Source organism: Oncorhynchus mykiss, chromosome 9 (assembly GCF_057628025.1).
Source record: "Oncorhynchus mykiss isolate SJ-2025 chromosome 9, ASM5762802v1, whole genome shotgun sequence".
NCBI classification, from domain to species: domain Eukaryota; kingdom Metazoa; phylum Chordata; class Actinopteri; order Salmoniformes; family Salmonidae; genus Oncorhynchus; species Oncorhynchus mykiss.
This window is the reverse complement of record NC_143030.1, coordinates 15,398,585-15,410,711: the sequence shown is the minus strand read 5'-3', so window position 1 is coordinate 15,410,711 and position 12,127 is coordinate 15,398,585. Positions and strand designations below refer to the sequence as shown.

Genomic DNA, 12,127 nt, shown 5'->3' with positions numbered 1-12,127 from the left:
TCTGATACTCCTTCCATTTCAATATTATCGCTTGCACAGTGCTCCTTGGGATGTTTAAAGCCTGGGAAATCTTTTTGTATCCAAATCCGGCTTTAAACTTCTTCACAACAGTATCTCGGACCTGCCTGGTGTGTTCCTTGTTCTTCATGATGCTCTCTGCGCTTTTAACAGACCTCTGAGACTATCACAGTGCAGGTGCATTTATACGGAGACCTGATTACACACAGGTGGATTGTATTTATCATCATTAGTCATTTAGGTCAACATTGGATCATTCAGAGATCCTCACTGAACTTCTGGAGAGAGTTTGCTGCACTGAAAGTAAAAGGGCTGAATAATTTTGCACACCCAATTTTTCAGTTTTTGATTTGTTAAAAAAGTTTGAAATATCCAATAAATGTCGTTCCACTTCATGATTGTGTCCCACTTGTTGTTGATTCTTCACAAAAAAATACAGTTTTATATCTTTATGTTTGAAGCCTGAAATGTGGCAAAAGGTCGCAAAGTTCAAGGGGGGCGAATACTTTCGCACGGCACTGTAGGTTTCCATCCAATCGGCAACAGATTTTCATGTGAATATTCTATATCTGCTTAACAACAATACGCACATTTCCCCACCAAAGATGAGTTTCCATCGAATGGACTTGTCGGGGATTAAAAGGCTGTGCGTGATGACGTAGTGCACATCACATTTACTTCTGCGGTTTCATTCCCTTGTAGTGAACAGAAAAGTTAAATGGTTTTCCATGGCATTTTCAACTCTACTGATGGATTTCTCATTCAAAAAAAACATAATTATTATATTATATATAGTTATAAATTCATCCCTCATTTCATCTGTAGTCTAATGAACTGCATGGTTTCCCAGAGAGTCGTAGTGGGAAGACCACACAACATGTCATCGCGTGACTCCAAGTTTACCTCCATATGATGGGTATTATATCAATATTTGTGCATAAAGAGTTTCTGCAGACATTTCTCACATAATGAATTTAACCGACACAAAAAGATCCCACCATGTCTAGAGTATTTAGTTTTGTCGACATGTGGAAAGTTAACGTCAGGCCTGTCATGACATTTATCCAACATGTACTTTACTCACTTAAAAATGTTGGATGGAAACCTGGATAGTGTTGTCTTTATGATTGTAGCCTAAAGATCAGTGCCATGCTATCCAGGGTTGGGGAGAACTCCATTTCAATTCAGGCAGTAAAGTAGCATTGATGACAATTAGAATTGGAATTTCAGTTTATTGACTGAATTGAAATGAAATGAACCCCAATCCTGATGCTATCTGAGGCCATGTAAATGAAGGCTACAGCTTTATTCTTCTGCTCACCTTTCTGCTTGGACAGGAACTTGGCAGTGGAAGATTCTGGGATGTCTGGAGAGGTGGCACCATCTTCCACTAGCTGGATCTGATAAGGAGAGAGAGGGAGACCGGTTCAATACACCAGTCTATTACTCTTTCACAATGTGTGTGTCACAGTTAGAGAGAGAGTGTCTGTGTGTGTCACAGTTAGAGAGAGGTTGTCTGTCAGTTAGAGAGAGAGTGTCTGTGTGTGTGTCACAGTTAGAGAGAGAGTGTCTGTGTGTGTGTGTCACAGTTAGAGAGAGAGTGTCTGTGTGTGTCACAGTTAGAGAGAGAGTGTCTGTGTGTGTCACAGTTAGAGAGAGAGTGTCTGTGTGTGTCACAGTTAGAGAGAGGTTGTCTGTCAGTTAGAGAGAGAGTGTCTGTGTGTGTGTCACAGTTAGAGAGAGAGAGTGTCTGTGTGTGTGTCACAGTTAGAGAGAGAGAGTGTCTGTGTGTGTGTCACAGTTAGAGAGAGAGTGTCTGTGTGTGTCACAGTTAGAGAGAGTGTCTGTGTGTGTCACAGTTAGAGAGAGTGTCTGTGTGTGTGTCACAGTTAGAGAGAGTGTCTGTTTGTGTGTCACAGTTAGAGAGAGTGTCTGTGTGTGTGTCACAGTTAGAGAGAGAGTGTCTGTGTGTGTGTGTCACAGTTAGAGAGAGAGTGTCTGTGTGTGTCACAGTTAGAGAGAGAGTGTCTGTGTGTGTCACAGTTAGAGAGAGAGTGTCTGTGTGTGTCACAGTTAGAGAGAGGTTGTCTGTCAGTTAGAGAGAGAGTGTCTGTGTGTGTGTCACAGTTAGAGAGAGAGTGTCTGTGTGTGTGTCACAGTTAGAGAGAGTGTCTGTGTGTGTGTCACAGTTAGAGAGAGTGTCTGTTTGTGTCAGTTAGAGAGAGGTTGTCTGTGTGTGTGGTATGGAGGCTTAGCTTAGTTACCTGGGACTGGCGCACAAAGATGCCGCAGTTCTCATCACACTGGAAGTATCTCTTCCCCTGGACCGTGCCATCATTCTTGCCCTTGGGCTCGTCCAGGATCACACCCACCCACTTACCCGTGGCAAAGAGCGTGGCGCCCACATACGCCACCGTGCCACGCTGGCCCTTACCGATCACCTCCACCACCGAGCCCACCTTGGCAGGCTTGCCTCCCCCGTCCGCACTCATCTTGCTCAGGAGGGGGCTGCCAGAAATCTGGGGGGTGGAGAGAGAGAACATAGTTTAGGACAGAGGACCCTGTGACTGCTGGTGTTAGTCTACAGCCTCACCTCGGTTTGATTTTTTTGTGATCTTTGCACTTCTCTGTGTGCCTGGAAATCTGTCATTTATCCACAAACAAGAAACAATGACAACTGAGTTTTTGGTGAGATTTTGGTGAGAACATTTTAACATTGGATTTTCCACAACAACAAAGTGAAGCATGCAAACATGTTTTTATTGATGACAACATTCCATGCCATCAACTCGGCCATCAGATTTGCCACCAATGCTCCTTACAGGACACATCACTACACTCTATACTCCTCTGTAAACCACTGGTTGATGCTTATTTATAAAGCCCTCTTAGGCCTCACTCCCCCCTATCTGAGATATCTACTGCAGCCCTCATCCTCCACATACAACACCCATTCTGCCAGTCACATTCTGATAAAGGTCCGCAAAGCACACACATCCCTGGGTTGCTCCTCTTTTCAGTTATCTGGAGCTAGTGACTGGAATGAGCTGCAACAAACACTCAAACAGGACAGTTTTATCTCAATCTCTTCATTCAAAGACTCAATCATGGACAATCTTACTGACAGTTGTGGCTGCTTTGCGTGATGCATTCTGTCTCTACCTTCTTGCCCTTGATGCTGTTGTCTGTGCCCAATAATGTTTGTATTATGTTTTGTGCTGCTACCATGTTGTTGTCATGTTGTGTTGCTACCATATTGTCATGTTGTGTTGCTACCATGTTGCTACCATGCTGTGTTGCTACCATGCTGTGTTGTCATGTGTTCTCAACTAGCTTACCTTTATTTAACCAGGTAAGCTAGTTGAGAACAAGTTCTCATTTACAACTGCGACCTGGCCAAGATAAAGCAAAGCAGTTGTGTGTTTTGTTCTATATTTGTATTTTTAATCCCAGCGGGAATCATTTTGCCTTTTGGTAGGCTGACATTGTAAATAAGAATTTGTTCTTAACTGACTTGTCTAGTTAAATAAGATTGCCAGGAAGAGGCTGAGAGGGAAAATGGCTGATTTAGGCCTATGTCACAACAAGTACTAGAAATAAACATATTGATGATATATCCACTAGGTCTAGTTCCCTCTTCTGAATGTCAACTAGCTGACTCTTAGCTAGCTAGGCCATATAGACAGACACACAGCCAGCTGACTCATGCTAGCTAGGCCACAGACAGCCTGAGGACAGAGCAGTCACACACCCAGTCATATGGTTCAGCAGACTGTAACCATTACTGCCGGTAGACACAGACAGTACCGCTCACCGTCTACCCAAACTGAGGACATTTTTGAGAAATGGTCAAAATGGGCCATGGAGGAACATGGCAAACATCATATGTGGATCTTCAGGGAGGCAATGCCATGTGAGAGGAGACCAGATTAGCTGTAGCTAGCCTGATAGATATAGTCTGAAAGGCAGACAACTGGGAGGAGTAGCCAGGATCATGGCAGGAATGGTGTTAGTCAGAAACTAGAAACAAGAGAACTAGAAACTGAGCTCTTATGTCATAACACCGGAACATCCAGGAAATGCCATTAACATTGGAATAGTCGACCCTTCCTTCCTAACCGTGACTTCTTCAGCTGAAGCGGTGAACAGATCATGGAGCCACAACATGTTATTTCATCATCATCTTCAGCACCGTGCTGCATAGCCTGCATTGTGAGTAAAACTAGTATTTTAACTTCATTTCTTTGCCAGCAGAATCAACAAGAAAACTGCTCTTGATACAGTTCTGTTCTCGAATGTGGCACCACTAAAAATGGTTGACGCAAGTATCAAATCAAAAGGAGCCTATAGACAATCACTAGTCTTAGGTAAAATAACTGACTGTTGCTGTTTGTCCGTATAATCAAATCAACTCATACGTAGGAACTAGTTTAGTCTTAGACAGAATATCAGATAGGACTCACCAAGCTACCCCGGCCCATTGCCAGGACGGCCACGGAATGCCGCCTGTGCATTCCAGCCATATTGACTTGTTGCCTTATTTATCCGCCAAATAACAACAGTATCAAACAGTGTAAGCTTTTCCATCTCTCCTCCTAGCTCCTCTCAGGAAGTGTTTGTGACAGAGACAGGAGAGGGGTGAAAAAGAGATGGGTCTCTGGCAGGGGAAGCTATTAGTGATGCTTCGCCTTCAGCATCCAGAAATCATCACAACTCTTAAGTGAGCTTGTGTACTTCTCCCGAATCCCAGCAAGTACGCAATAACATTGTTGTCTCCAGCTGTAGCAGCTAGATCATTATGGGAAAACAGAAAATAATCTTGCCATAACAATACCTGACAAGACACTAGTAGGGCCTGATATGGACCTCTGTACTGAAAGAAGAACATCAGTCAGTGAGAAAGGATGTGTTTCTGATTATGCTCATGTCAACACTTGACCGTCACCAATAGAAATGATCATCCTCCTTTTCAGGAGTATGTATCTACTTCAGAGGTTGTCAGTGTCATCTTGCCCTGTAAGATCAGGTGAACGTGTCATCCAGCACAAACATTATGACAGTTGGCAAGCTAAACTAGCTACCTGGCCAGCCAGGTTCAGTGGTTAACGTTTGTCATCTAACTTAGTTAGCTAACGCTAGTTGGTTACTAAGCTAGCTAACTGTGGTGTGTTTTGTGTCAGTCAAAAATCTGATTGTAATGTTAGCTAACGTTAGGTAGCTCGAGCAAACAAATTAGCTAGCTAACTACTCTGAAAATTGTATATTCATAGTTTTCCCATAGAAAGAAGCAGTGACTCTGGCGAGGTTACGTTAACTAACATAATTTGCTAGCTAACGTTAAATCAACAATATATTTCATTGTAGCTAGTAACGCTAGCTAGCGAACGTCAGATTCATAGCTAACGTTATACTAGATCCGAAGTGTTAGCCTAACAGTCAATAATCTTGAGAAGCTAGATAACGTTAGCAAACTTCTGCCACCTACCTGCAAATTGACAAAGTTAGGTTCGGTATGATGCTCCAAAATAACTTGTTGGTTAAACGGAAGAAAAAAATATACATGTACGGGTCGGTTAGCAAAATACCATGTCCACCCTATATTATAAGAACGGTCCACCCTATATTATAAGAACGGTCCACCCCACACCAACTTCCGGTGATTTTTTTCTGATTATAAATGGTCTACTTCCGGTTCTTCTGACAAAAGTGAAATTAATTTAACTAGCAATGCGCAAAACGTTTATAGAAACAAAACTGATTACAATATTTGTATTGTTTTTCCACTCACATGAGCTCCGTATAAAAAAAGTTTCCAAAAGGGTTATTCAACTGTTCCCATAGGAGAAACATTTTTGGTTCCCGGCAGAACCCTTTTGAGTTCCATGTCCAACCATCTGCAGAAAGGCCTCTCTACGTGGAACCCAAAAGGGTTCTACCTGGAACCAAAAGGGTTCACCAAATGGTTCTCCCATGGGGACATTATTTGAGATTTTCATTTACAGGTATCAAAAATCGAATACACATTCTTTGGCACATTCTTGTAAACAGGTGTAGACTAACAGTGAAATGCTTACGGCCCTTCCCAACAATGCAGAGAGAAATAATAGAAAAATAATAACACAAGGAGTAAATACACTATAACTATAATTTGGCTATATCCACATGGTAGGTACCGAGTCGACATGCAGAGATATGAGGTAATTCAGCAACAGGATAGATATTAAACATTAGCAGCAGCATATGTGATGAGTCAAGAGTTAGTGCAAAAAGGGTAAATGCAGATAGTTAAATAGCTACCTGGACTAACTATTAAATAGTTACCCAAATAGCAGTCTTATGGCTTGGGGGTAAAAGCTGTTCGGGGTCCTGTTGGTTCTAGACTTGATGCATCAGTACTGATTACCGTGCAGTAGCTGAGAGAACAGTATGACTTGGGTGGTATAGAGGTCCTGGATGGCAGGGAGCTCGGCCCCAATGATGTACTGGGCAGTGCGCACTACCCTCTGTAGCGCCTGGTCAGAAGCCGAGCAGTTGCCAGTTGCCAAGATGCTCTCAATGGTGCAGCTGTAGAACCTTTTGAGGAGCTGATGGCCCATGATGAATATTTTCAGCCTCCTGAGGGGGAAGAGGCGTTCTCGTGCCTTTTTCCCCACTGTGTGTGGACCTTGATAATTCCTTAGTGATGTGGACACCAAGGAACTTGAAGCTCTCGACCCGCTCCACTACAGCCCCGTCAATGTGGATGGGGGTGTGCTCGGGTCTCAATTTCCTATTATCCTATTATCAGATCCTTTGTCTTGCTGACGTTGAGAAAGAGGTTGTTGTCCTGGCACCACACTGCCAGGTCTCTGACCTCCCTGTAGGCTGTCTCATCATCATCGGTGATCAGGCCAACCATTTTGTGTCGTCAGCTAACTTTATGATGGTGTTGGAGTCGTGCGCGGCCACACAGTCGTGGGTGAAGAGGGAGTACGGTAGGGGAATATGCACGCATCTCTGAGGGCCCCTGTGTTGAGGGTCAGCGTGGTGAATGTGTTGTTTCAGGAGGTGTTGGCCCGTCAGGAAGTCCAGGACCCAGTAGCAGAGGGACGTGTTCAATCCCAGGGTCCTGAACTTAGTGATGAGCTTGGAGGGCACTATGGTGTTGAATGCTGAGCTATCGTCAACGAACAGCATTCTCACATAGGTGTTCATTTTGTTCAGGTGGGAAAGGGAAGTGTGGAGTGTAATAGAGATTGCATCATCTGTGGATCTGTTTGGGGCGGTATGTGAATTGAAGTGGGTCTAGGGTTTCTGGGATAATGGTGTTGATGTGAGCCATGACCAGCCTTTCAAAGCATTTCATGGCTACATATGTGAGTGCTATGGGGCGATAGTCATTTAGACAGGTTACCTTGGTGTCCTGTTCAGGGGGTTTACTTATACGTCAAGCTGCCTCACGCTACAGAAACAGGAGATAGGCTCCTGCTCCTATGAGCCGTTCCGGCTCGCACACGTTAAGGCTTGTGAAAGGCTGCTTACTTACCTTGGCGTTCTTGGGCACAGGGACTATGGTGGTCTGCTTGAAACATGTAGGTATTGCAGACGGGGTCAGGGAGAGGTTGAAAATGTCAGCGAAGACACTTGCCAGCTGGTCAGCGCATGCTCTGAGTACACGTGCTGGTAATCTGTCTGGCTCTGTGGCCTTGTGAATGTTAACTTGTTTAAAGGTCTGACTCATATCAGGTAGGGAGAGCGAGATCACACAGTCCTCCAGAACAGCTTGTGCTCTCATGCATGGTTCAGTGTTGCTTGCCTTGAAGCATAGTTGTGGTAGTCAACATAGATTACTCAGATGGAAAAGATATTCAGAGCATTTTATTCAATGGCTTGGTAGGCTATCTTAGATTGTTGGCTGTTAAAGGCTCTCTATGATGAAAAGAGAACAATGAATGTTAGAGATAGACTGCACAAATAAAAATACACCTTATGGAACAGCGGGGACTGTGAAGAGATACAGACACACACGCACATACGCTAGCAAACACACTCTACACAGACGCGCGTACATTGTAACATTGTTGTATGGTGGTATTATACATTTTGATATGTAGTGGTGTATTAATGTTATATGATGTACTGTTTTTATCTTTTGTTTTATGTGTGATGTAAGTGCCTTAATGTGTTTGGACCTCAGGAATAGTAGCTGCTGCCTTGACCTAACCCTAATACTTGACAGCTAATGGGGATCCCTGATAAATACATCAAATTAAAATACAAAAATAAATACTTTGTAAATGGCTGACAAAATACTTTTTGTAGGTAGCTTATGTTTAGAACTTCAACCTCAGGATAAGACTAAAATCATTAAATAAAAGTCGGTCTCTTTTTCTCTCCCTCACATTTCTCACATAGATCTGGGCTGTTGCCTTTCCTCCTTCTTGACTACAGTCTCCCCAACCAGATGGTTATATAATTGTTGGACTGAAAGGCATGTTAAAACCATCATGCTATGTGGATTTTAGGATGGGATAAGTACACCTTTTTATTTAATGATTTTAGTCTTATCCTGAGGTTGAAGTTCTAAACATAAGCTACCTACAAAAAAGTATTTTGTCAGCCATTTACAAAGTATTTATTTTTGTATTTTAATTTGATGTATTTATCAGGGATCCCCATTAGCTGTCAAGTATTAGGGTTAGGTCAAGGCAGCAGCTACTATTCCTGAGGTCCAATGTAGGTATCTGTAGCTCAGCTGTAGTACAACTTCACTTTATGCAACAGTGTAACCAACCTTCCATCTGAAGTACCATCTGAAGCATTCCACCGCATATACAAAACGTTGAGCTCTCAGCTCTCTATAAGAACTAGAAACAGAGACTGAGATAAGCAGCTTACTTTGTGGCACGCAGTGAATAATGTTTTGCCTACTGTTTTTTCTCACTCTAAGACGATAGCATACCCGATGAAGAAAACTAAATTGACCTGTACACAGAATAAGTGTCACTTATAATAAATCATTGTAGTTTGGACAACAGTTACCTGTGTGCGCCTGCGCTATGATGGCATTAGCGTGGGGCTGTGCGGAGATGGCCAATCACATCACAGACGAGGTAGGCTACCGTAACCCACCAACCGGGCCTGCTGGGAGGCGCTTGGCTAGAGCGCAGCTTTGGGTGAGCTGGGACAGCTCAAGTCCGCAAGCGCGACAGACCGACAATCAGGGAGTGTGACGAGCAGCAAGTCATCCGTGTCACTCTCGTCTCTGTTGCTTCCCAGCAAGGTAAGAGTTATATTGACTGGCATTACTTGAATTAATTATCATATTACTGAGATTAAATAGTTGATGTGATAGTACGTTTTCGTTTTGATACTATTTGGTGAATGCTTAAAAGCCCTCCGAGAGTCCCATGAAGTGGCAAGAGTACGGAGCTCGATAGAGCGACATAACGTCGCTTGACATGACACTTGTATGGGATCAATATCAAATGTATTGTGAACACACAGCATGCATTTTGTACTCGTGTATCATGATCTGTACAAATAAGTACCAATCCACAAATGTAAATCACTATCCACAAATGTAAATCACTATCCACAAATGTAAATCACATTCCACAAACAAACACCTTTTGATTTGTATTTGTAAATCGATATATTGCATTATATATTGTTTTATAACTGCAGATATGCAGGTCATTTCCAAGGGCCTTATTATGTAAAATGACTGCCATAAAGATTTGCACATAGGAGAGATATGCGCAAACATGACAGATATGCCAAACCTACAACTCCATGTTTGGAAGCGCGTCGGTCACCTGATCATAGAAAAAAAGTTCTCACACGTAGAACGCGATTTGAATTCGTAGAAAAAAAGTTTTGTACAGGTAAAAAGCGATTTCTATAAATGGCTGACAGCTTCTCGTTCGGCCGTGTTGATGCTGCAATATTGATTCCTGCAGAAATTATAGTCTGGTAGCCATAATGTGTAACCATAGTGTGTGTGTCCAACATAAATAATCGAAACCCTAGCCCACTCTATATTTGCAACACTATTGCGGCGTACACCCGTTCATCGCCCAAATATTTGATTTAGCTGCCAAGTGGGATAGCACCACTAAATGTGAAGGATATGTCATACATTGTAAGTGATAATATTGTAACGACCCTGGGTTTATACGCGCGGAAATCAACCCTGCCGCACGAGCATGGTTTTGCGGCACAGTCGATAGCGCGCCGGATCTCGGGCTTTGAAGGTCGAGGGTTCGAGACCTGCTCCCTGCTGTTTCAGTACGATATTATAATACATCCGCTGTCTCATGTTGCACAGACGATGAGCATTAAGGAAAAATAAGTATTCCCGAGGCCTCTAGCCGTTTCCCCAGGAGAGGCATGCAAAAGGTAGGTTATGGTATCAGACAATCAACACAGCTGCCAACACCCCCTTGTCCAATCTGTGGCATTATATTACCATTATATGAGTACTTTTTTCTACCTCAAATCGCTTTCTTTTCGAAATAACTTTTTGGCTTTTTCTTGTCGTCAAAATCCCTGCCAAAATCAGGTGACCTAAGCGGCTCTCTTTTATTTTCAAGTTTCTACTCCGCTAGCCAGCACCTCGTCTTAATAGGTGTGCGTTTCTTTTTCTTCTAGACCTAAGCGCTTCCAAACATGGAGTTGTAGGTTTGGCATATCTGTCATGTTTTCGCATATCTCTCCTATGTGCAAATCTTTATGGCAGTCATTTTTCCTTAAGGCTCTTGGAAATGACCTGCATATCTGCAGTTATGAAAAAATTTAAATGCAATATATCGATTTACTAACACATCAAAATGTGTTTGTTTGTGGATAGTGAATTGCATTTGTGGATTGGCACTTATTTGTACCGATCATGATACATGAATACAAAATGGATGCTGTGTGTGTTCTCTATACATTTGGCATGATATTGATCCCATACACTTGGGGCTTGTTGGTGACAGTTGCAAATGCACGTTTACATTTTATTTTATAGCCTAATTGATCCAAGTAGTTCATTTGCCTTTTTCGGCTTTAACTGCCGCTCAAAGACTACAACTTTATCCAATGCTCCGTTGGATTTATTGCAGAAAAAAATAGCATACATACAAGAGGTATACAAACAGACAATGATAACATATGCTAGGGGGTACAACAAATGACAGATTATACAAATACCTTAAAATACACACGTATTGATTGTTTCAACAGCTTTCTTATTAGAATAATGTAGAATGGTCTTAAATGTACTGCTCAAATTCCTCATAGAAAACATGGAAGAGTAGTTTTTTGTTAGTGAATTTACATTCATGAATATTACATTGTGCCATTAGCACAATTAGATTTGAGGTAAAATTGCTTTTCTTTATCATTATTATAGTTAATTAAGGAAACCGAGCAGCATATTCTCCCATAGAAAAACAAGTCATCAATAATAATAACATTTGTAAAGAAATGGCAAGATATTCATCATTTTATAAGTAGACTATGCCAAAATAAATGCAAAACTGTTTCTGGATGCTCAATACAACTGCAGTTAATGTTAATATATTTTTTCATTTTATCCAGGTAATGATTCACAGGGTAATACTTATGGATCATTCTGAAAGAGACCTCTTTGATCTTGTTAACAAGCAGGTATCTGTGTGGTAATAACCTGACTTTTTATTCCAATAGATATTGAAAAATGTATTCCAGTAAGTTGTAACATAAAGAATGGATACAATATCCCTTTGAAATAAAGCATGTATCTGTTGTTCTGAGGGAGCAAGGAGAAACACAGTTTTCCTATTGGAGAGTCAACTGGATTAAGGAGGGCAGGTCAAGAAGGTGAGGTCTGGCTACACCTCTAAACAACATGAGAGTTCCAGATGGAATAGCATCAAAGACTATGGCGAACTCTCTAGTTGTAACAGGGATATTGTAATGAGGTAAAATCAATTCTCATATTGAGTAACAATCCTCCAGCAGGATATGATTATTAAACCAGTTCTTAAAAAATAAAGACTTGTTTCTATACAAAATATCCGTATAGTGTAAGGGTTTTCCTGTGGTGAAGGAGAGGCGGACCAAAATGCATCGTGATGACAACTAATGACACCTGCCTCTGATT

General features: G+C 42.0%; 2 protein-coding genes across 17 annotated transcripts in view; one reads left to right on the top strand and one right to left on the bottom strand.

The window, feature by feature from the left end:
* The window catches only part of LOC110531486 (dynactin subunit 1), a 38,627-nt gene extending 32,930 nt beyond the window's left edge, over nt 1–5,697 (bottom strand). For 9 of the 13 annotated variants that reach the window (XM_036987362.2, XM_036987365.2, XM_036987366.2 and 6 more), the window contains exons 1-3: nt 5,504–5,687; nt 2,283–2,537; nt 1,340–1,418 (exon numbers count right to left, since the gene is read on the bottom strand). In XM_036987362.2, the coding sequence (XP_036843257.1) occupies nt 1,340–1,418; nt 2,283–2,510 (307 nt within the window). In that variant the 5' untranslated portion in view covers nt 2,511–2,537; nt 5,504–5,687. Of the gene's footprint in view, nt 1–1,339; nt 1,419–2,282; nt 2,538–5,503 lie in introns of all 13 variants that reach the window. The other 4 variants (XM_036987368.2, XM_036987369.2, XM_090183539.1 and 1 more) reach the window with 3 other exon arrangements.
* Nucleotides 3,672–12,127, top strand: part of LOC110531484 (tudor domain-containing protein 7B) — a 44,764-nt gene continuing 36,308 nt past the window's right edge. For 3 of the 4 annotated variants that reach the window (XR_016483101.1, XM_090183540.1, XM_090183541.1), the window contains exon 1: nt 3,672–4,230. Coding sequence is in view for 2 of the 4 variants with exons in the window: in XM_090183540.1 (XP_090039666.1) it covers nt 4,171–4,230 (60 nt within the window). In the remaining 2 variants the exon portion in view is untranslated. Of the gene's footprint in view, nt 4,231–8,412; nt 9,281–12,127 lie in introns of those variants that run through there. The other variant, XM_036987361.2, reaches the window with a different exon arrangement.